Source organism: Lynx canadensis, chromosome D3, assembly GCF_007474595.2.
Source record: "Lynx canadensis isolate LIC74 chromosome D3, mLynCan4.pri.v2, whole genome shotgun sequence".
Taxonomy (NCBI): domain Eukaryota; kingdom Metazoa; phylum Chordata; class Mammalia; order Carnivora; family Felidae; genus Lynx; species Lynx canadensis.
In genome coordinates, this window is record NC_044314.2 from 39,387,381 (window position 1) to 39,411,597 (window position 24,217).

The following is a 24,217-nucleotide window of genomic DNA, read 5'->3' on the forward strand; positions in this document are numbered from 1 at the left end:
TTAACACTAATCCAAGAAAATTTCCAAGGAACAGTAACTTGAGAGGATTCTGACCTGAGCTCTAGAGGCAGGTGGAGGAGTAAAAATTGTTCTAGTCAAAAATGGAAGCATATGCACGTGCATAGTGTTGAGAACACTAAAGCTGCTTTAGATAGACTCAAGCACATGCTGCCTAGAAATTAAAAATGTGGTTCATGAAAGAGAATGTTAGGAAAAAAAAGAATTAGTCAAGTTTTTTTTAATACAGAAATTAATCAAGGTACTGATTACTAAACAAAATGAACAAGTTTTGGACCATGAAATAATTGTTAGTTATTAATGCCAAGCACTTTACATATGTGATCTCATTTCACCCTTGCCACTTCCTTGCTGCTTCCTTGCAAGATGGAAAGGCATTGTCTCTGTTTTTGAGAGAGAAAACTAGAGCTTAGAGAGGCTCAACTACTTGTCAATAGTATCACAGCCAACAAAATAGCAGAGATGGGAGCCTGGGCCAGACCCATAGTTTCCCGCTTAAAATATTCGGCCTCAAAGCCCCACAACTGATGCAAAAACTTAGTGTCTAAAGAAGTTTAATTTAGTTGCATCCTGTTGAAAGTGCTGTAACAGGAAGTTAATAAGGGCAGGGAGATCAAGTCATTTAGTCACCGACATGAAAAAACATGAGAGCGAACGGCTCAGAGAGTACTAGGGTTGAAGACGCAAAAGGATTTGCCCGTGGATGGAGCCAGAGAAGCCCCTGGTATGGTATCAGGTGATACCATACGACATTTTTCCTTAAAACACTCTAAACGTTGTAGTTAAGAAACATTTTATAACACTGCTTGCATGAACTATGGCTCCTAGGTTTTTCTCCCTGAAATGATCACTTAAATCTTAACACACTGCCAAATCTTACTCAAGAAAGATTAGAAATCAATCATCGGTTTACATTCCAAAGATAAACTGACTTTTATAGTGATTATACACATGGTCTTTTCGATGTTCTGAGGTCTCTATGAAGTGTAACAAACCGGGAACTGAGAGGAATGTGGCCAACAGGCCAAATGATGCCAACTGCACGGGCCTCAAAGCCGAGCCACAAGCAAAGTGGGCATTAACAAATGCGTCTCATTACTTCACGTTCTTAGACTAGTATTTCCACCTAGACAAATGGAAACTTACTGATTAGTTAAAAAGGAGAACAAAACGCAGTCCATGGATTTTAGGGAATTTATGGAAAACAGGAGAATGCTTCTGCATATTGAACATCTACACAAATTTACCAATTTGCTTCTTAGGAAGTACTTTTATTCCTAAGTCTTTCAAAGGTAAACTCCAGTGAAGCAGGATCAAAAAATGACAAATGCTGGGGCACCTGGGTGGCTCAGTTGATTAAGTGTCCAACTCTTGATTTCAGCTCAGGTCATGATCTCTCGGTCATAGGATCGAGCCCCACATGCAGCTCTACACTGAGCAGGCAGCCTGCTTGGAATTCTCTCTCTCCCTCTCTGTCCCTCCCAATGAAAATTTTTAATTTTTTTTAAATGACAAATACCGAATTAGTACGTAATTGAAGCCTGCTATTCCCCTCCTATTCTTCTGACTGCAGCAATAAGCAGTACACAGCTCTCCTTCCTGAGGATGACAGGTACCTTACAACTCACTCTATTTCTCTCTGACCTAGGAAGTCACTGAATATCATGATACCTATTTCAGTATCAGAAAATATATTGCATTGTTGGATTTAAATTCACTACTGCGCTATGTCAATAGTGATTCACATGTATTTTGTGCTTCCAAAAGGAAGATTCTGCTCAACTTAGAGCCCAGAATTTCAGATGGAGGGCAGGGCGATAAAACGAAACAGCATCAAGGAATCCTATGAAGTTTTTTTTCTCAAAATGACTCATTTTCCTTCCACTAAATTCTATTTTGCTCTATCTTCCAGTCCATCCTACACTCGAGAGAAGCATCATGAGGACTCCTTCCTATATAGTTTATTTCCTCCCTGATCCCCTCTTTTGGAACTTGCTCCTATCTCCTGGGACAAAACCATTTTTCCCCTAATTATTTATTTCTAGTAACATAATTATAGAATCTTTAAAAAAGTAAATACAAGGGGGCACCTGGGTGGCTCAGTCGGTTAAGCATCAGCTCAGGTCATGATCTCACGGTCCGTGAGTTTGAGCCCCACTTTGGGCTCTGTGCTGACAGCTCAGAGCCTGCAGCCTGCTCCAGAGTCTGTGTCTCCCTCTCTCTTTCTGACCCTCCCCTGCTCACGCTGTCTTTGTCTCTGAAAAAATGAATAAACGTTAAAAAAAATTTTTTTAAGTAAATGAAATAGAAAATAAAATCTCTAAGTGAGTGTTCCTTTGGGTTAAAATAACCAAATACCTTATTTTTAAGGAAAAACATCAAGAATAAAATGAACAAAGACAGGAAAGACTAAAATGCCCAATGCAGTGCATCCATAAGCTCCAAACAATGCACCTGCATGTGTGGTGTGTACGTGCCTGTGTGTGCTGTGTGTGTATATGTGTGCACTGACAAAAATAGACCCTTAGCACGCGCATATGAGGATTTTATTCATTCTTCTTCCATGTATCTGGTGAGGGTGGCTGAATCGAAAAACACTCACTAAGTAGCTGGATTGTGGAGGTTCACGCAGATTCATATTCTGACAAAACACACGGTTTTCACTTTTATTTAATTCTTGCAGCTTTCTTAATAACAGATGTGATAAATAAATAATACAGGGCTCATTTTAAACAGTTGCCTGAATATTTATATAAGGGACTGAGTCTGGCCTATGAAATACAAGCCAAAGAAAAACTAATGTTAAAGGAAGGACCAGGGGAAATCCCTTGTATGTGAAACTATAACAGAAACCAGGAAACTGAAGAATTAGGGCAGATGTTTTATCCAATAAATATCAAACACTGACATGCAGCTTAGAAAGTGATATGTTCTTGGTATTCAAAAACGAATGCAGATTTTTTCCCCCTAACTTCACTGGCATGATCACAAAATGAATGTCAGGATTTATACCTCAAAACCCTCCAAGACTGCCTGCCCTTCGCATAGGTGGAAAAACCAAAGACAAGAAGACATTTTTTTAAAAGGTACAGAAGTATTATTTCTGTCTACGATTTGCTTGGCTGCCAAAAGTAGGCAAAGCCAAAGACATACTTAAATGCTCATCTGCTGGCTTTAAATTCAAACAGGCAATGAGATTATCAGTATTTGTTCGTCAACCACTTCCAATCTCACTAACACACACATTCCCAAAGCCCTCATTCAAAATATTCTACTTAGGGGGCGCCTGGGTGGCGCAGTCGGTTAAGCGTCCGACTTCAGCCAGGTCATGATCTCACGGTCTGTGAGTTCGAGCCCCGCGTCAGGCTCTGGGCTGATGGCTCAGGGCCTGGAGCCTGTTTCTGATTCTGTGTCTCCCTCTCTCTCTGCCCCTCCCCCGTTCATGCTCTGTCTCTCTCTGTCCCAAAAATAAATAAACGTTGAAAAAAATTTTTTTTTAAATAAAAAAAAAATATTCTACTTAGAAGGCTCAGGAGCAAAGAGAAAGGGAGGATTACAGGTCATCATGAAATAGTCCTGAAGGCTGGAGAAACTGGTGACTGGCCAGCAAGACTGGATTTCTGACTCTAGAGTCTCCATGATGTCCTCCTCTCTCCCCTTTGTCATTCACCATTCAACTTGAAAATGAAATTGAATAGAAAATACAGGTTAGAGCTCCTATTTTTAAAGCTGCATGACAGAGAGAAGGTATAGGACATTCTCCCCACAATGTAATTACTAATCCACTGAAAAGGGTACAGGAGGGCTTTGACCTTTAAACCGAGACCTAAAGAAGGGAGAAAACAGAATGCCACCTTGACTTTGTCTCTCTTTCTAGTTTCACATCTTGTCTGCCTCCCCAACTCCCATCGTCTCGGATCCAGCCAACTGAGACCCTGTGGTATTTCCTGAACACAGTGACTTGCTGTATTTACTGTGCTTGCTCTAATCATTCCTCATTCGAATCCCCTTCTCCATCTCTTTGCCTAGCAAATTCACCTTGGCAGACCAAACTCAAACAGCTTCCCCCAAAGCCTTCCTGACTGTGCCAGTCTCCGAGGTAGGCTTACTCCTCCTTCCTCCATGTTTCCTTGGAACTTAGTGTATGAATTCATGGCATTCACCGCAACTGGTGCTTCTGCCTGCCTCACCACCCACAGCTTCAGCAACTCAGGACTTACTTATGTGCAAAGATAGGCACAGAGCAGCTGATCTATAAAAGTTTATTAAACTAAACTGTGAAATTTGATTTTCATTATATTTATCTAAAGTATTTTTGATGTTAACTTTCAATTATGGCTTTTTAAATTTTTAATGTTTGTTTATTTTTGACAGAGAGACAGACAGAGCATAAGCGGGGGAGGGGCAGAGAGAGAGGGAGACACAGAATGTGAAGCAGGCTCCAGGCTCCGAGCTGTCAGCACAGAGCCCAACGCGGGGCTCGAACTCACAGACCGTGAGATCATGACCTGAGCCAAAGTCGGACGCTGAACCGACTGAGCCACCCAGGTGCCCCCAATTATGGCTTTTAATAAGAATTCGTGAATGGGGATGTCAGCAAAGCACAGTTTATTGTTATGGAAAAGCATATACAAGAAGTGAATTTTTTTTTTTATCTTAGGAAATTGTAATTATCCTAAAGTCAGTTAGGGAAAATATGAAAACCAAACCACAAAACATCCTATGAAGGTCAGTGGAAAGTCACATGACCTGCCATTCAATGCAGATAAACTCCCTTCTGCCATCCTTACTTGTTGCCTTATTTTAAAAGGAAAGTCACAGTTTGGAGGTTTTGCATAGTGGAATAAAAATAAAGATAATTTAAAAGTCAAAATTAGAAATCACAATGCTTACTTAAAATGGCAGGAGCTATAGGAGGGCAGAACTACAACACAGACCAGGATCTGTGCACGATACAGTCACTGCAACAAAGATATTAATTGCTGTATCCCACTAAGCCACACAGTAAGTAACAGGCTATCAGAGGTAACTGGTGTTCGAAGGTCTAACTCAGGCAGGAAGAAGAGCAGCCTTTGATCCATTCCATTTCTATCAGTTCTCCCTCCAATTACTCCCTTTCAATTTTCTGATCAAACTAGATGCTCTCAAATCAAAACAGTTTTCTGTAGAAATAATCCTGCTATACACTATAAGCTTAATACAGGTTTTATAAATAAACAATTTAAATTGAAGAGCACAGAGTATGTTAGGGATAACACAGTGACACATGGTTAGAATTCAATCACATTTCAAAAGAGAACGAAGTCTTAGAGGAAGCTTATTTATGAATCATTCATTTGGTCGCAAAACTTTTACTGAACACCTTCATGCCAAGCGCTGTTTAAAATGCAGGGGGAAAGCAGTGAATAAAACCCAACACCTGACTCTGAGATGATAAAGCTTTTTAAAAATGTATTTTTTCTAAGAACAAGGATATAAAGATATTAATTCTATGTGAGGAAAACCAAGTGTACGAAAACCTACCAGTGATAACTAAAATTTGTTCTGAAAGATCGGTAAGTAAATAATTCAAAAGTATCCCCACATGACAAATAATAAAAAAAAGCTTATGTTTGGATTATGTATGGTTTATGTATCATACTTACATTTGAAATTGTTCGTATCAGACGTTCCAGATATACATGGCAACAAAATACATGCCAAAAACTTTTAAATGACTTAATGAGGACCAGGCAAATCCATTTGACCCCCAAGTCACATCCATTTGACTCCATTTCTTTCAGAGAAAAGGTAATTCCTTAATTATTTTTGGATCCAGACTAAGGAGAACTCCCCTCTCTAAAAGCATTCCTTATTGCAAGATGGGTATAGATATCTGGATTTAAACAACTTCCCTCATTGCAATAAAAGACAAAACTCAAAGTGGATGAGTTGCCAAGAAAGGCCAGCAATTAGAGAAACACTAGCAATAAAATAAAGGAAACAGCAATTTTTCCCTAAGAAAATTTCAAGGGAGAAATTGTCTACTAAACACTAGGTATTGATACTTGATAATATTTGCACTATCATCTATGAGTAAGATATAGCTAATATAACTGAAATTTTTACTGTATCATTAGCTCAAAAATGCCCTCTCTTTAGTCAGAAGAGGTTTGCAGAAAAGGGAGCAAAATAAAACAAAGGGAACGGTGAATCATATGATAATTACGCTAGCAATGTCTATCAGTGACAACATGCTCCAACAAGATGTAATCAGGCTGATATCATAGGCTGCAAGTGATGCCCCTCTGATATTATGGAACTGGACAGACTGCAGTTTCATTGCAATGTCTGTAAATGGTTCACAGATATTTCGGTTTGCCCTGGACACGACACTGAAGCTCCACAGGTAACTAGGAGGAACATTCGCGCACTGAAGGTACAACTATGGGAATCCCTTCCATGGGCACTCAATTTATCACCAGAGCCTTTCAGTTACACTAATATCTCTGGATATCCATAAAAAAAATATCCTTTATAGTCAAAAGAGAAACTCAAACCAGAAGTAAGGATTTAATAGGAAAAGCACTTCCTATAGGTATTAGCCTTTCACCACCTAATCCATTCCTACCACAGAACCAATATAAATCCCTTTCTCAGAATTAGGGAGAATAATAACACAATGAGCTGCCTGAATGGGGGGGGGAAACAGTAGAAGCTATTTCTTTTACACTACACAACACCTGTGATCTTCTACACTGTATAAGGTTCTTGAAACATCTACACAGAAATACAGCAAAATCCACTTAGGAAATGAGAAATATCAAGAAGCAGGCAGGGAGAATATCATTAAAATGTTGGTACAGGTCAAGGGTAAATGTTTCCTTCACTCGTGGGCATCACGACTAAGTACTTGATACTTTGACACATAAAAGATAACTCCAGTACACAATAAAAAGGGAGCTAGATAAGGCACTGAGGTGGTTTGCTGAGAAATGGTTATACACTGTTGCTTTAAAAAGGAGAGAATGGATAATCTGGCATCAATGAAAAAAAGTACTTTACTCTTTAAAGAATAGGTGCTTTGTTCCTATATACTAATTATAAACTAATAAATCAGATAGAAGCTTCGCTAGTTAATATGAGTAACTGAGGGAATACCTTTAATTCTGGTTTTATTTGAGAGGGAGTTTGCTTTTATTATGAGATCATACCCTCTTTCCAATCTTTATATTATGAAATACTTTTCTCATAGCATGAGAAAAGAAGGGAAAAGTACACTTAAATGGGTCATTTTATCTGCACTTAGAAAACTTCCTTTTCTTCCATGACTCTAGGCTATTAAAAGTGACCAAAATCCATTTATACAGGAACAAAGTCCACAGTTCAAGGGGAAGTATGTAACAAAAAGAAGTCCCTAATGGGTAAAAGAAATGAAAAATAGTATCCATAAGTAATGTTTAAAAGAGCTGGGATAAGTTATTTGGAGGAGATGAAGGGGGTGGGGTCTAGATGATGTTCAGCTGTTCATCATCAGAGAGTTAAAAAAACAACAGAGAATGAGTTTAATTAAAAGCAAAAAAAAAAAAATCAGCATAAGGAAAAAATTCTTGACTCTAAAGCTTATCAACACAGAGACAAATATAAAGGAGACTGTGAGATTCCTATCCCTCTGGACACTTACTATTAGAATAATGTCTAATTGAATTGACTGGTTTAAGTCAAATGCTGGCTTGAGAGCCAGGCTGCATGAACTCGAAGTCATGAATGCTGTGGGCTGGGATGAAAGAAGGAAGAATAAGAAAGAGGAGGCAGAGGAGGCTTGATATCCTGCCAATGGTCATTTCTGACTGTGAAGAGTATTCTCTTTCCCCCGTATTTCCTTCCATACGTAACTAAAACAATATAATTTTCACATACTTAAGTTTCTCTAGGCCACCAATGTAGAACAGGTGTCTCCAAGAGCTAACAAAGCTGTTGAGGAAAAAGAAATGTGAAAGAGAAGACCAATTAGCTTAACCTAAGAAAAGCAGGAGACCTGGTCCAGTCATTGAAAGCGTCATCTGCAAGATTCCCTCATCTGCCAGATTCATTCTAGGAATGGCTGTCAGGTAGAAATTAATCATGAACACAGAGGCTATCCTATGTAAAACCACACAGGAGCAATCACAGACTAGCTACTGAAAAATCTCCAGCAAGACCCGACCAATACCACCACAAGGAAAAAGACACCACCTACATTAGCAAAATCTTCCAAAGTTGCTCAAGACACTGCCTTCACAGCTCCACCGTCCCCTCATTTTCTTCTCCCCAACCCCTTATATAAAATTGCCACTGATAAACTGTCAGTGTGACTGCTCCCTGAGGGCACCTACAGCTTCATTAGTACACTTCTCACTTCCTCCAGGAAGCTCCTCATCTGTATGTAATTGATGTCTCAACAGAGATCCTATCCACACACTTCAGGCCATCTTAAAGCACTTTTCACTTCTGAAAAAAGACCCCTTAAACTGTGGCCTCTGAGCCAACGAAAACAAAGAGTGAGCTGAATAATGTTTCATTAAGTTAACACAACTCTGCCAAGAATCATACAATCAGAAACCCACTTATAAAGCTGGCCATAAAGAATAATGAAAAAAGACCATATAAAATTCTTCAAATGTTGGAATCATTATTTACCCTGGGATCTAAGGGCTAAAACATAGGATATATGTTCTCTATAATTTTTCCCCTAAATAGAGACTTTTAAAATACTAATTCCCCTGCTAGAGTGCTGCTTCCTCCCTGAAAGCCATTAGGGTTAATAACAAGCAGAACCTTTTTTGATCTCTGTGGATGAAAATTGTACATTCTCCAGTTTTTTCCTTTTAAATAGTAGGATGGTTGCTTTTGATTTTAAACATGCAATATAAATTAGGGCCACGAAAAGAGAAATTCATTTTTTTCTTGTTAATAACAAGTTATAAATAGAAGGTGAAGAGAGTGAAGGCTCTGTAGTGATACGATCATTTCATATAAAATATGTATGGGTTCTGCAGCCAGCAATGCACTGTAAGTCAACTTAATATGTGTGAGCAAACTCATGATACACCAATGTATTATCCTCAGAAAACAACTCAGACACAAATATACCCATAAATCTCTGACTAAAATAGCCCATAAAATTCAAAATATTTTCTTTGGGTGACATAGATCTATACTTATATTGGCATAAATGGTCATGGGTTGTCAACAAAGATATATCAAGTGATTCACCTAAATCACTCTTCAATCTCTATAGTTGAAGCCTGTAAAATCTGAACAGTTTACCTTCTTGAGTCTGCATGTCTAATTCTTATTAACTCGACAAACTGTTTAGTAGGAGTCAAAGAAACGTAACTATAGTTCTGTGTCTTGTAAATTCTATAATCAATAATATACCACTTTCGCCACTCTGTAAAATTTTCAACAGAACTTTAAAACAAAATACCTTGGCAAAAGATCACCCATTTAATAAGAATGTTTCTCTGGCCAACTGACTGCAAGAGGAGGACTAAAGCATTACTGTTATTATCTCAAATCTAAAGATTCAAATATTACTGACTGGAATCAAGCTGCTAAGATTTCTTATTACCACTTTTTGTAAGGGCTTTTTAAAACAAATGCAAATTTAAAATATATTAAAAATACTTAAAAAATATTTATCTGCTTACCCTCTTTAAAGGTGCAGTGGATGTCAGTTGATCTTTATTAATTTGAAATAACTCTATAATAGCTTATTCTCTGGATTGCCACAAGGCGATGTTACCGATTGATAGTTATTATCACATCAGCACTTCCGGCTCTTTCATCCCAAAGGAGGAATGAGAGAGGAGAAGAAAAAAACCAGATGGTGGGACCCTCCCCTTTCCCTTCCCCTCTCCCCTCTGCCCTGGCTCCCAGGTCCACACATCCCCACCTTCACTCTCTGATTATATTTTCAAAGTATATTTGTACAGCTGTAAGAAGTGCAGAACTTGCATCCATTCTAACTTCTGGTTCAAATATGTATTAGAAACAGATTCAGCAAGGAAACCACCTGAACTGGCTCAGGACTTTACTATCAATTTGTAAGAAATCATGTGATACCCTACTCCTTAATTTGGATAAGCCAGGGGTTCCTCTTTGTCAAATTCTCAAGTCTATAACCAGAATAGATTTAAACAAATGTTGGAAAAGCAAACTGTAGCAATGACTCCTGGCCATTAGTGTTCCTTGTGATTCCAAGAGAGTTCACAGTGGTTAGAGCCTGGCTTTTGGTGTCACATACATCTACCTGGCTTACCACTTGGATGAGATATTTAACATACCTAAGTTTGTCTTCTCACAGGTGAAAGAAAGAAAGAAAGGAAAGAAAGGAAAGAAAGGAAAGAAAGGAAAGAAGGAAAGAAAGGAAAGAAAGGAAGAAAGGAAGAAAGAGAAGAAAGAAAGAAAGAAAGAAAGAAAGAAAGAAAGAAAGAAAGAAAGAAAGAAAGAAAGAAAAAACAGAGAGAGAGAGAGAGAGAAAGATTCCTTTCCTTCCAAACAAGGAAGGAAGGAAGAGAAAAATAAAAGTAACAGAGCCTAGAAAGATTAATTATCTCATAAGAATGTTGTGAGGATTAAACCATATACATGTAAACAACTTACAGAGGCTGGGTCTTAGAGGCATTCATATTTTCAATATCTAAGTCTGATAAGGTTCGTGGGCTATAAACAGAAGAATATGGTATTTACATGGATAGGAAATATAGTTAAGCTAAAAGAAGCATTTGTGGTTTGCCATAAGATGCAAAAGTGTAAAAGTCAAGGAATATTCAAGGAAATAAGCTGTTTACTGTCCGTTCAGTGATTCCCCAAAGCAATTTCTCTAATGCAACTTCAAAGGAGAAACCAGAAAATCTAGTCTCGGTCACATTAGCTGGAGATGTGTGGGTATGTGTTACTGTGTGAAGTACCTATCCACATTTCAAATTAGGGGAATTTACTCATCCTGCTTTGTTTTGGTTATTGGCTGAGTGCTCTCACCCTGTCTCCACCCCTTTCCAGCCGCTAAAACCCTCCCACTGTTTCTTCTGAAATTCCGAATTAGTCATTTAGCAAAATCTCCCATTAACCTCCATCTCTTCTCAGAATATTCCACTCACATCTTGGATCTACAAAAAAACCTGACTCTCTCCGGTGAACACTGCCACTTTCCCTGGAAGCCTCTCAGGCAGAAGTCCCTCTCTTTTCCATACATCTTGCACTACTGGGACTGGAAATGGGATAGGTGGTCTCCGTTTCCCCTTGCTGCTTATTAGCCGCCTCCAGCATGCTATCTCACTCCATCAGGCCATAGTAACAACTACCGCTCCTTCCTGCACTCATCTACCAACTCGTGGGTTACCCCTCTTCATGTTTTGAAGATTTTAACTCCTAAATGTCACACCCTTTCAATGCTAGTTCTAACATAATTGCCTGTTTCAATATCCACACAGATGATTCTCTAATACTTTACACCTGGGCTACCACCAGCCTCTACGTCTTTGTGCAAATAAGAAAAAGCAACATTTCCTCCAAGGAGATCCAGCTCCATCCCATAGCACTAGGCTGAGCAAACAGAGGGCTGCTGAATTTCAGCCACTGATAACGGTCCCTTCAGTCAGGCCACTCTGAAGAGGGCGCACACTGCCTAACCATTCATGACAGCCTTAAACCTAGCCCCCTTCTTTCTTTCCTCTCATCTCGGACATAAATTCCATAATATCATCCTAACCTCAATTTCGTGCATTCCACTCACATCACCTATCCTTCTAACTCATTTTCTCTAGAACACCAAATCAAACAATCTTATAAGGCCAATCTCTTCATCCAGTTAATAGATCCCATTTCCTCTCATCTAATCAAGCACACGGCCACAGGTCACCTTCCTCATTATCAAATTCTCCTCCTCAACTGGATTCTCCTCATCCTCATCCAGTTGAGGATATCAACTCAATATCCTCATTATCTAGAATAATTAGAATTATTCTAATATTTATCTCTCATATTAAAAAAACTTTATTTTTTTAAAAAATGTATTTATTTATTTTGAGAGAAGGGGGAAAGGGCAGAGAGAAAGGGAGAGAAAATCCCAGCAGGCTCTGCACTGCGGGGCTCAAACTCACAAACTATGGGATCATGACCCGAGCCAAAACCAAGAGCTGGACACTCAACTGACTGAGTTACCCAGGTGCCCCAAAACAACTTTCTTTTGATTTCACTTTCCCTTCTAGCCATTTTCCCATTTCACACCTTCCCTTTATCTCAAAAATCCTTGAAAGAATCATCTTTTGGGGACTCCAATTTCTGTCCTCCTATTCTCTTGAACCCACTCCACTCAGGCTTGCAGTCTCAGCAGTGGACAGAAATTGTCATTGCCAAGTTCATCACCAACCTCACAAAGCTAAATCCAATGGTTATTCTCAGTCTTCACTATAAGCTGATCCATCAAAAGCATTTGGCACATTTAAGGTGCTTCCTCCCCAGAAACACTTTCTTCACTTGGTTTCCAGGACAGACATGTTCTTCTATCCATTTATCTTTAGTCGCATTTGTTGTAATTATTTCCTATAATTTCTCCAAGTTCTTAAAATTCAAGTGCCCGTGAGCTCAGTCTTTGGGCTTCTTCTCTTTTCTATCTGCCTTCAGTTCTTTGGTGATCTCATCTGTTTCTTATCTTTAAATATCATCTATAAACTGACCACTTTTACATGTGTATGTCCAGCAAGATCTTCCCCATGAATTCACGACTGATAAATCCAATTATTTAACACATCCACCTGGGTGTTGAAAATGAAGGTCATACTTAGTATGTCCCAAACTGAGCTCCCTATCAACAATTCTGTCTCCTAAACTAAGTCTCTTGCAGATTTTCCATCTAAGTTAAAGATAATGCTAATTTTTCTTTAGCATTATCTACCTGCTCACACTCAAATTTGGGGGTTATCTCCAGCTCCTTTCTTTATTTCATAGCCATACTAATTTTAGCAGCTCCTGTTAGATCTAGCTTCGTATATATCCAGAATCCAATCACTTTCCAGCATATCCACTGCTACTCTTTTTATTCAAACTCTTATCTGATTATGGCAAAAGCTTTCTAACTGGTCTCTGGTTTTTGTCCTTTTTCCCCTATATATATATATATATATATATATATATACATATATATATATATATAATTGTAATTAGTGCTCCTGCTATACTTTAGCTTCTGCTAAAACCTATATGAGCTCATTGCCTCTCTAGCTCAAAACCCTACAAGAGTTGAACATCTAATTCAAAGCAAAAGGCAAGATCAAGGCACCATAATATCTGGCCCCATAACTTCTCTAACTTTGTATCTTACCATCCTCTCCTTTGCTCACCCTGGCCTCCAACCACACTAGGCTCTTGATGTTTTTGGAATATTCCAGGAACTCTCCTGCTTCAAGGCCTCTATAATTGCTGCTTCTTCACCTAGAACTCTTCATCCTTAGATACCTGCTGCCTTCCTTATTCCCCTCAGATCTTTCTCAAATGTACCCCTTTCTTTGACTCTTATCTCATTTATTTTGCCCCATATCACTTTTTTGGAACTGAAGAAGCTATACATTTTACATATTTATTTTGCTTAATGTCTGTATCTCTACCCATCTAAGACCCAGGGGAGGTCTCTTTTTGTTCTTGTTTTTACTGCTGTAACTGCAGTGTTGAAAATAGTACAGGACACATAGAAGCTCAATAGTTTGAGAGAGAGAGAGAGAGAAACACAAGTGCCCATTGAAGCCAGTAGTGCAACAAGAGGGATAATCCAGTAAGATTCCCCTTCATCTTTCTGAAGGAGAACAGTTTGCTCCATTTAGCAGCCCTTCCAGAAGGCCAGAAGTTGCTGTGCATCTCTGCCTTGTTCTCTCTGTAACCACAAGGCCCCGTCAAAATTCACAGTACTACCACAACGATAGCATGGGGGTGAGGTGAGTTTTCAAAAGGTGTAAGAATAGGGACCTCAAATTCAGTGAGAGTTGGTTTTCAAAAAAAAAAAAAAGTCCACAAAGCTAACTTCAGCCCTTTTATTAAGAATCTGTGTTTCCTACCTACTTTAATTCACAACCTCTGTTGCAGATCAGATAGGCACTGAAGCAAAATCAGTCTCCTGGGGACCATCAGAAATCATACCAACTTACAGGGCAGGAGTGTCCAGTCAGAATACAAAGGCACTATGTGTGGCCGTTAATAAAATGAATGGCTTTGGGCTATTACTGAAATACGATATTTCTGCAAGGATCCTTTAAGATTTGTTTGTGTAAAGATAATTTACTGATTTCTATGAGTCCACCAACAGAGGCTTTAATGACACAGTCTTCCTCCTGAATCATGATCTGGATCCACTTTGTGGGACTAGTGGGTAAGGTAGGAAAAAGTACAGCAGCATTTGTGGAACAAAGATTCGCTAAAACTGCAGTCCAGGAATTATATACACTAATGCAATCATAATGCACATGTCTTGAGAAAGATAAAAATGAATTAACATGGGCAGAATTCAGAGGCAGAAAATGCCCCCTTAGAATTCTGGAAGGGTTGCTCACTTTTCAAAAGGGTTTCACAAGAACATAACTTATTTGGCCCTTGTTTCATTGTTAGGAATACTAAGATCATCAAACTACTTGTGATCACAGGAAAAAAGAAACACAATCAGAGACAAAACAGCATTCTCTGTCTCACATAAGAATAAAACCACTGGGGGCGCCTGGGTGGCGCAGTCGGTTAAGCATCCGACTTCAGCCAGGTCACGATCTCGCGGTCCGTGAGTTCGAGCCCCGCGTCGGGCTCTGGGCTGATGGCTCAGAGCCTGGAGCCTGTTTCCGATTCTGTGTCTCCCTCTCTCTCTGCCCCTCCCCCGTTCATGCTCTGTCTCTCTCTGTCCCAAAAATAAATAAATGTTGAAGAATAAAACCACTGGATGGGGCGCCTGGGTGGCGCAGTCGGTTAAGCGTCCGACTTCAGCCAGGTCACGATCTCGCGGCCCGTGAGTTCGAGCCCCGCGTCGGGCTCTGGGCTGATGGCTCAGAGCCTGGAGCCTGTTTCCGATTCTGTGTCTCCCTCTCTCTCTGCCCCTCCCCCGTTCATGCTCTGTCTCTCTCTGTCCCAAAAATAAATAAATAAACGTCAAAAAAAAAAAATTAAAAAAAAAAAAAAAAGAATAAAACCACTGGATACCCCCAGTAACACCCTCATCTTACAGGAGAAATATACTGAGAGCACTTGAGAATATTACCCAGAAAAGTCCATACTTTAAAAAATAACTAAAACAAAAAGCAAATAAATGCATATTTTTCTTAGGTGATAATCTTTTGAATAAAAATTACTTGATGCTAAATCTAAGCAGGTGGTAAAAACGTAGAGAAGAAATTATATCTATAACGGTCAGGAATTCGATCTGTGAATTACTGGACTTCTATGTAATTTCTAAGAGTAAGGTTTATATCTTAAAGTTCATCACACTTACCTCCATTTCCTTCTCCACTGGCATTGGCCTCTGCCATTTCTGTGCCATCCAGTTCAGACTCACAGCCTAAATCCAATGTTCCATCAGCTGGGCATGACGACTCCTCTTTCTATATTATTTTTAAAAAATGATGATTTATGGAGATGTACTGGCAACTGAAAACATTTAAAATACTTTCAGAGTCCTAAAGTATTACTACTGTTACTTATAACTTGGAATTTCAACAGATTTACTTAATGTAAAATCAGTCCTCCAAAAAAAAAAAACTAGGAAAAGCACGCTGCCACAGATGATTTTTTGTAGATAACCTTTTAAAATCTATACAAAAGTGACATATGCTGCTTCCATTTTTTTTTCAATTCTACATTCCTCCTTATATTAGGAAATGGCTTAACAACTCAGAATTTTACCAGTACATTAAATACCCAGGTACCTACAAAAAGCAACTGAAATAATACAAGTCTTTTTGATTAACCTGGGTTATTTTGTGAAACGCACACAGTGATGAGGGCCTAATGCTTAATGGCTGAGAAAGAACCTTTGCTTCTTTGCCAGGTATAACGTTTAGCATTAAAAACAGCCTTCTCAAAGGAAATTAATGACCTTTAAAGGTAATCCATCATTTATTAAAAACAGTGACTTATTTTTAAAATATAAGAAAAATACGTTGACTTATTATTGTTCCAAGTTACACAACCATTTGGAGACCATCGGCTTTTATCCTCTGGAACTTTGCATCTTAGATAACACTTCTCATTCTAGTTGGGAAGGGGATTACACTAAAATAATTAAGACTCAATTATCTGAGTCTTTTTATGTCATTTCTCTATTCTTCTCACACAACAAGAATGCATTATTTAAAATTCCCTTGATATCACTGTTGTTTTAAAACTGAATGACTAATTTAAATCAGCAACTTTTCAAGAAGGATGGATAAACTTATTTTTATAAAAGACAGAAAGGCACACAGGTGTGAAGTCTGTATATCAACTGATGGTCATTAAGTCAAATAGTTTACGGCAACTGTGATCATCTTAAGCTCTTGGCTGATGCCTCATGGCACTCCTCCATGTAAATTTTTAAGAATCAAGAATTTTAAGGAAGCCACAACTATTTTCCGTTACCATATGTTAGACTGAAACCACAGATATGCTTTCCTTGAAGAAAAATGTCATTGTTTATTCTTAATATGAAGTCACTTTTAAGACATCTGAAAACATTTAAAAGGCATAGGGGTCACTTTTCTACCCTTCACCCAAATCTAATTTTGTTTACCTTCACATGTCTGAGAAAACGCATGATACGCAGTAATAACAGACATAATACGCAGAACAATCCAACTTACTTTGAGAGCATAGAGGCCTGACTTTCCAGGGATTTTGAAGAATGTTCCATCCCCTATTCGAGTGTTAGTGTGAAGCATTGCATTCAGACAGGCTAATGGAGAAGTTCCACTAGAAAATAAAAGTGTGCAAAAATGAAGAGTCTGAGATGCAGTTTCTGTGGTAAAACTGTTCTCAGTCTCTCTCTCAAGAAAAGACCTTCTCACATGCCTTTTTAAAATATCCTTCCAACCCTGAAAACATCTACATTACAATAACAGGCCAGTCCAGTTTTGCCAAAGTTAATCAGATGCATCTGTCTTATAGGCTTCAGGCAAAAAGTCTCCTGAATTGAAATTATGCTTTTATTCATAAAGCAACCAACACTCTATTTCCAAGAAACCAAAGCCCAAACGTTAATGTGCTGCTATTTTACAAATAATACCACGAAGCCTCAGTTTTTAAATATTATGCGCAACTTGATGGTTGCACTTGAATGATCAAATAAACCAAGTTCAAGGACAGCTCCATCCTATAGGTTGAAAAGCAACAAAAGAATAATAAGAAACCAGGGAAGAACTGATTTGAAATTACAAGTATTTAAGTTACTCACAGGACTGCATTTCTCACACGGCCAAATAAAAATGTCTATCTGTGTTTATACCTCTGATACAGCTTCTACAATGACATCAGTTGCTCAGATTCGTCAATAAAAAAGTATGTGTTTGGGAATTCTACCCAGTTAATAATTATGTTCTGTAGTAAAACTGCAAGTGACTGAATTATGAAAACAGATTTTTTAAAGAAGTCAAACAGAATTAAACTAATAATTAAAAATATCAATGCACATATGTACAAACATTGAAATGTATTCATTATACTTAGAAAGATGTTTATGAACATTATACTTAGAAAGATGTTTATTTTCTGGAGTAGACTTTAGAACCTTTTTTTTATTTGCAAACTAGTATTTTTGCAAACCAGAAGTTAGAGCTAGTATTATTACTTTCATTTGTTAATGTTTCCATTTACATTTTACTTCCTAATATGCTAAAAGATTGATATTTGATTGAACCAATATTGATTAGAAGCCCTACTCCACCCCATTTGTGTCATATGGGTTCTGGGTATTTAATCCAAAATATTCTCAGAGAAGAGAACCTCTAGGATATTAAGGTTTTGAAATTTGAATTTCTATGACAGAAACATAGTTTTACATTACTAAAAGTTTCTAAAAATGAAGACTATTAAATCTGTTACCTACTATGAAAACTCACAATAAAATTAAAAGGCTAAATTTGCCAAGTTGCAACAGCATGTGTGTGTCTGTGTATATACACACACACACACACACATGTGTGTGTGTGTGTATATTGCATATATTGTGTGTGTGCACATATATGTGTGTGTGTATTGCATATATTGTATATATTGCATATATATATATACATCATAGTCATAAAGGTTTATGAGAATTACAATAAGAAGAACACACTCATTTTAGGAAGAGGCTTCTCTTTGCAAACATGTCAGTATGATCCCATTGGATGTGACAGGAAGCAAGAGCCCTAACATAAATTTGGTCATAGAACAATGCCGTGATAACACTAAAGTATACGTGGTAATTCTACTGTGTGCATTTATGTAACATCTTTCCTTGGGAAGCTTCTCCAAGTTTACAGACCGAATTTCATTATTTTTCCTCACAAAAGATTTTTTGCTCATATTTCAAGTGGGCCAGGCATACCTTATACAGTAAAATATATTCATCTCTCCCAGAAATATCTCTGTTCATGAACAAATTCCAGATAAATAATGCTGTACATGTTATACTGAACACTCCAAAATACCTATTTTTGTCATTTTCTCTTTAGATAAAAGCACAGACAAATTGAAGCTGGGAAATTATTACGCCAGATTTGTGGAGTTTTAATTTAGTGAAACTGTCAGAAACACAGACTTTCTGTAGGGACTTGGCAAGAAAATGTTAACACTATAAGTAAAATAGAATCCAATACATAGAAATGAAAAAAAATGCAGACTTTTAAAAATGTAACAATAAAATTGCCCACCTAACAGCAAACCTCACACACATTCTTCTTGCTTTTTCCTAAAGTCCTAACACAGATTTAGAATATGAAAGAATACTACAAATTTAAAGACAAAAAGTGCTAAACAAATGCAATTTAACATCACTATAATTTACATTTTCTTTCTAAGGTGCAGTAAATGAAGATAATTGTAGAAGATAAATTGACTACTAAGTAGCAGTTTAATGCTATGCTTGCTGCAAATGTAAGTGATAAGCACCCAGTTTCATACAAATAATAAGCTCTGTGGAGCATGAATATATTATTAAATTATACTGTTTATTAATTCCATAAAGTAAAGATTTACTATGGAAATATTTAAAAATATGTACTTCACAATCACATGACAGTGTATCCCCAAGTCTCAATGACTACCGTCATTCTCCCAAATCATTCCCAAAATAAACATATGAAATCTGTTTTATTTCAAAACTAAACAACATTTGCATTTTAGAAGAATTAGAAAATATTTTGCAATGAAATGCAAATTTCACAACTCAAATCACTGGCTGATTAGTCACTTAGTTTTAGACTTACAACCTGAATTTCTTTACAGAAAAAAAAAACCCCTATATTAGGTCTATTTTTTAAAAAAACAATAAAACATTAGCATCAACTGTTTCATCCAATGCAGAAGAGACATAGGAAAATGCATTTTTAAAAAATCCTTCATACTATTTATTTATTGCCATTAGCCTCAACAACTCCATACAGTCTAGAAATTTGGATTGCTTTTCCTGAAGAAATGAATGTCTTAACGAACTATTACTGAACAGTAGTAAATAAAAGTCTTATTTATGTTTTTATTAATTTCATATTAAAAAAATAAATCTATCAGGCATGCCTTGGCCTGCTTTGAGGAAAATATATTTATATCCATACATATTTAAATATATTTATATATGTTTATGTATTAATATATATTACAATGACTTACTGTGGGCATGAAAGAAGATAAGGCAAATATATGTTAAAAATGTATTCTTAGCATGAACAACTTCTACATAGCATTTCATATTTGTAATTAACAAAAAAACACATTTCGTTCACAGTTAAGGCAAGCGTTAATTACCTCAGTTGGAACTTTAAAAGTTAAAAACTCTATAATAAAATATGCATGTGTGTATATGATCTGAAATAACAAAACAACATTTTAACAACAAAAAAAAACTCTGAACTTTCAAAAGTTACTTACTTTCTAAAAAGATGAGTTGGAAGAATCGTGATATCCCGAATTATAAAAGGAAAACCAAGAAAAAAGGAAGAAAAGAAAGTTAGTTTTCCAACTTTAAATATAATTCTGCATCTTACCATTTCAATAAAACAGGGGAATATACAAGACACACACTGAACTTGTAGTTTTGGCTGCCAAGGGGGAGGAAAACCTGGGGAACTGGGGTAGAAGGTGACTCATACTTCCTTCCCTAATGCCTCCACAACGTTTTCATTCTGTCCACAATGCACATGTATTTCTGTATCATAAATATAATTAGAAATAAATAAGAAGGACAGTATTTGTCCCCCGTTCTTTTCTTTCTGCCATTCCCTTTAATTGGGCCCTTTCCTATACACCTGCCAGGGTAGATATACAGCTTATTCTACTTGTTTGTTTTTCTCCCTAGACTGTAGGGTTGTGGAACCCTTCTGGTTTGTTTTCATTTCCCACAACCCCTGAAGCAGAACAGGGGTGGAATTTGGAGGCAGGGGAGCAGGCATAATTTAAACTGTCTAGACATCAAAGAACCCCCAGAGATGCTTTGCAGAGCCCTGGTGCTGTGTGAACTACAGAAAACCCATTGCTTTATCACATCAAATTGCTGACAGAACACATAAAATTTTACTAATAGTGCACACTTAGTGAAGGGAATGGATAGCCTATCTATTTCAATAATTTTAAAAACCACACACACACACACACACACACACACACACCCAGGGAATACAACTGGAAGAAACATATACCCAGGGAACACAATTGGAAGAATATTTATAGACATGACAAAGAAAATATCATAATTGTGGTACTCCATTCCTTTATGTATAAAATAATAATGCTATACAATATTTAAGTAACACAACTTTTAGACTATTTTACTAAGTATCTCTTAAAAATGTCAGATAAAAGCTATTCCCAAAAAACATTTTTAATCTAATTTTTCAAATATGGGAGCATTAAAAAATTAACCCTGAACAACGTAAGTCTAAAAACTCAACAAATTCAAGAAGCAGCTGTTAACAGCATTTATTGTGTTATTAACAGTTATGTGCTAAGTGCTATTAATATAAATTAATAGAAACAATTATACATTCACTCTCCTTTCAAAAAAATTCTTAATAGCTCCTTTCAAGTACTTCCAGTATTGATGGCTTAAAGAAAATATCTTAACTGTAAAGGCTATATTTTTAAGAGGAAATTATGTGGGCCTCTGGGGTGCAAGTAATATTTTAGCTCTTGATACAGGATCTTTGTGTTCACTATGTGAAAATTAAATTGTTTACTTAGGATTTGTGCATCTAACTATAGTTATACTTCACCAAAATGTTTTTAAAATCATAAAAATGAACAGTTCATTTTTGGATTTATCTGTTCATTTACATATTCAATGGGCAAGTCATTACTAGTGGAGAAGAATAAACAGTGAGTGTTGATGACTCCTTAACACATACAGGCACACTGTACATCTGATAAATCAGTAACCTACATGATTAAAAAAATTCTAGAAAGTCAAGGCCAAACTAACTTCTTACTCTTGAGAAAAATTACCACCAGCCTGGAACTCTTGAAAATGACTGAAAATAAAAACTTAAAAGCTATATACATTACCTAAATAATCCCAGCACATAAAATTTAGCCAAAGAATGACCTAACGCAACCTTGAAATTTGATTTTGAAGACAAAAACAGTGTTCCAAACTCTTATAGTGCCTCTAAGAAAATCACTAATGAAGTTTTAATCAGCACAGACATGAGATATGTCTTAAAAATATAAAAATAAATAGGAATAACCAATTAACTCGAGAGATGTGTCATAAAAGGAAGATATTTTGCATATTTCCATGTGAAGAATATCCACATGATTTTCAAAATTCAACATGTCTCTATGGTAAAATTAGAAATGCAGCACTGGTACTCTCAGGAGGTAGATATATTGAGGAATGAAATAATTACCAAGTGACATATGTCATGCAATTCTCAAATCTAGAGAAACAATTTCCAAACCTAAGCATGTCTCTGATTGGCCTGAACAATACAAAAAGATATTCTTCTTAGGATAAACAGGAATTTGAACTTAGATCTTTTATTACTTTGGAGACCTTACCCAGCTACCACCAGGTAGACTACAGTGGTTCATACAACCACATTCATTAAAGTGACCTTTTGTTTTAGGAGGCAGGGTTCCCAAAACATTAATACAGGGACAAAAGTATGCCCAGTGTTATTTTAAAATAGTACCTATAAGGAGAAAAAAATAGGCCTCTACAAGTGTCAATTAAAGCCTATAATCCAAATTGTAATTTTTAAAGGCCCCCAACTAAAATCTGAGGTGAGGCATCTATAAATCCAGACACTGAATAACAACACAGCACACTATAGCTGGACGTTGACAACTGTCTCTCCCCATGCCATGTTACCACTGCTATACCAGGAGAGACAACAGAGCACAAGGAGTAAGGCTGGGGCTTCTGGAGCCTATCAGCTTGAATTCAATGGAGGCTAGACCATTTACTAGCTGTGCGACTTTAGAATTGACCACTCTGGGTCTCAGGTTCCTCAACTACAGAATGTGGTAACAGGAGTCACTATTTCATAGGGGATTATTCTGAAGGAGCAATGACTTAAAACATGTAAAACACTTAGAAATGTGTCTGGCATACTGTAAATGTTCAAAAGATTGTGAACTATCATTTTTATGAATACTCCTCCTCCTCAAAGAGACCAACATCGAGAGGTACACAAGATGGCAAATGGAAAGAATTTAAATATTTTGTAACTTGTCTGAAGAACTGGTTCAGGTTAAGATTTGGTCTAATTTCACTTTCATTTCATTAGCAAAAATAAGTGAAGACGTGGAATGCATAAACTCCAACCCCATCGCCTTTCACATGTGAATAACAGTGAAAATAAGATATGCAATAAAGGTAGTAGGGAAAGAACAATAATAATAAATATCTGTTATTACAGTTACCATTTACCGAGCATTTCGGATGTGACTGGGCTTTCACAACTATTATTTATATTCCATGTAGCCACCATGAGAGGTAAGCATGATTTCCAGTTTCGCAGATATAACTGAGGCTGAGATGTGAAAAATCTTACTGCAGTCAAATAACAACTAAGTGATACAGCTGAAATCCAAATTCTATTCTGATTCCAAAGCCCATGCTTTTTCCACTCTCCCACATTCTTCTCCCCACAGTTGCCTCCTCCACTTAATTAACCCTGGATACTAAAAAAGAAAATTTAGCACTTGAAGGAAACACACAAAGAAAAGCCAGATGCTGGCAAATGATAAACGTGGTTGGTTCCATCCTCACTCAATGCCACCTATAGCAATGACGCCCTCTGGGTAGATTCCATTATTCTAAGAACTAGGCTGCAGAAGATGACATCGCCGTTCATCTTCCTTAGGTAATGCTACCTCCGCAAATTAAAGAAGAAAGAACTTTGAGAGAATATGGTAGAGAATTCAGGTCCATGACTGAGAGGACTCTGTAGAATTGGATCATTAAAGAATAACACAATCCGTTAATTGAATAAACATTTATTGAGCACGTTATATATGTCAAGTTAATCTTGAAATAAATTTGCACTCTGACAGCGCTTTGCACATAAAAGAAATGCAGACTGAGCTCAGCTGAATTCTCTGAATACATACAAAATGACAAGGGATTTAGGAGAAAGGAGCCTTGAGGCATGTGGCACGACAGGAGGAAAATCATTTCAAATTTAAATGTTATCCTTAGTTTATTCCAAGAAGATGACTGAGATGGGTTCATGTGCCAATTTCTTATGTCACCAACTCTAATGCAGGGGCAACCAACCCATGGGCACTGGTGGCTCTTCAAGACTTTATACTATTTCTCCGTTACCACAATCTCAAAGAGAATATTTTCAATTAGGCCAAAAAATATATCTTTCAAAACAAAATGGTGAACTTCATACATTAAAAAACAGACATTACTTCTATTTGGTATGATAAATTAGTTTAAATAATGATTTAAATTTCTATATTCTACGTGTACTCTTCCTCCTCTCCCAACTCGTTAGCAATGGCTAATACTACAGCATTTCTGAATGTGTTC

At 37.1% G+C, this 24,217-nt stretch overlaps 1 protein-coding gene across 1 annotated transcript in view; it reads right to left on the minus strand.

The window, feature by feature from the left end:
• The window catches only part of ASXL3 (ASXL transcriptional regulator 3), a 177,608-nt gene that overhangs the window by 93,151 nt on the left and 60,240 nt on the right, over window positions 1-24,217 (minus strand). Inside the window, exons 8-9 of the mRNA XM_032595328.1 lie at window positions 16,848-16,956; window positions 15,503-15,611 (exon numbers count right to left, since the gene is read on the minus strand). Coding sequence (XP_032451219.1) covers window positions 15,503-15,611; window positions 16,848-16,956 — 218 coding nt within the window. The remainder of the gene's footprint in view (window positions 1-15,502; window positions 15,612-16,847; window positions 16,957-24,217) is intronic.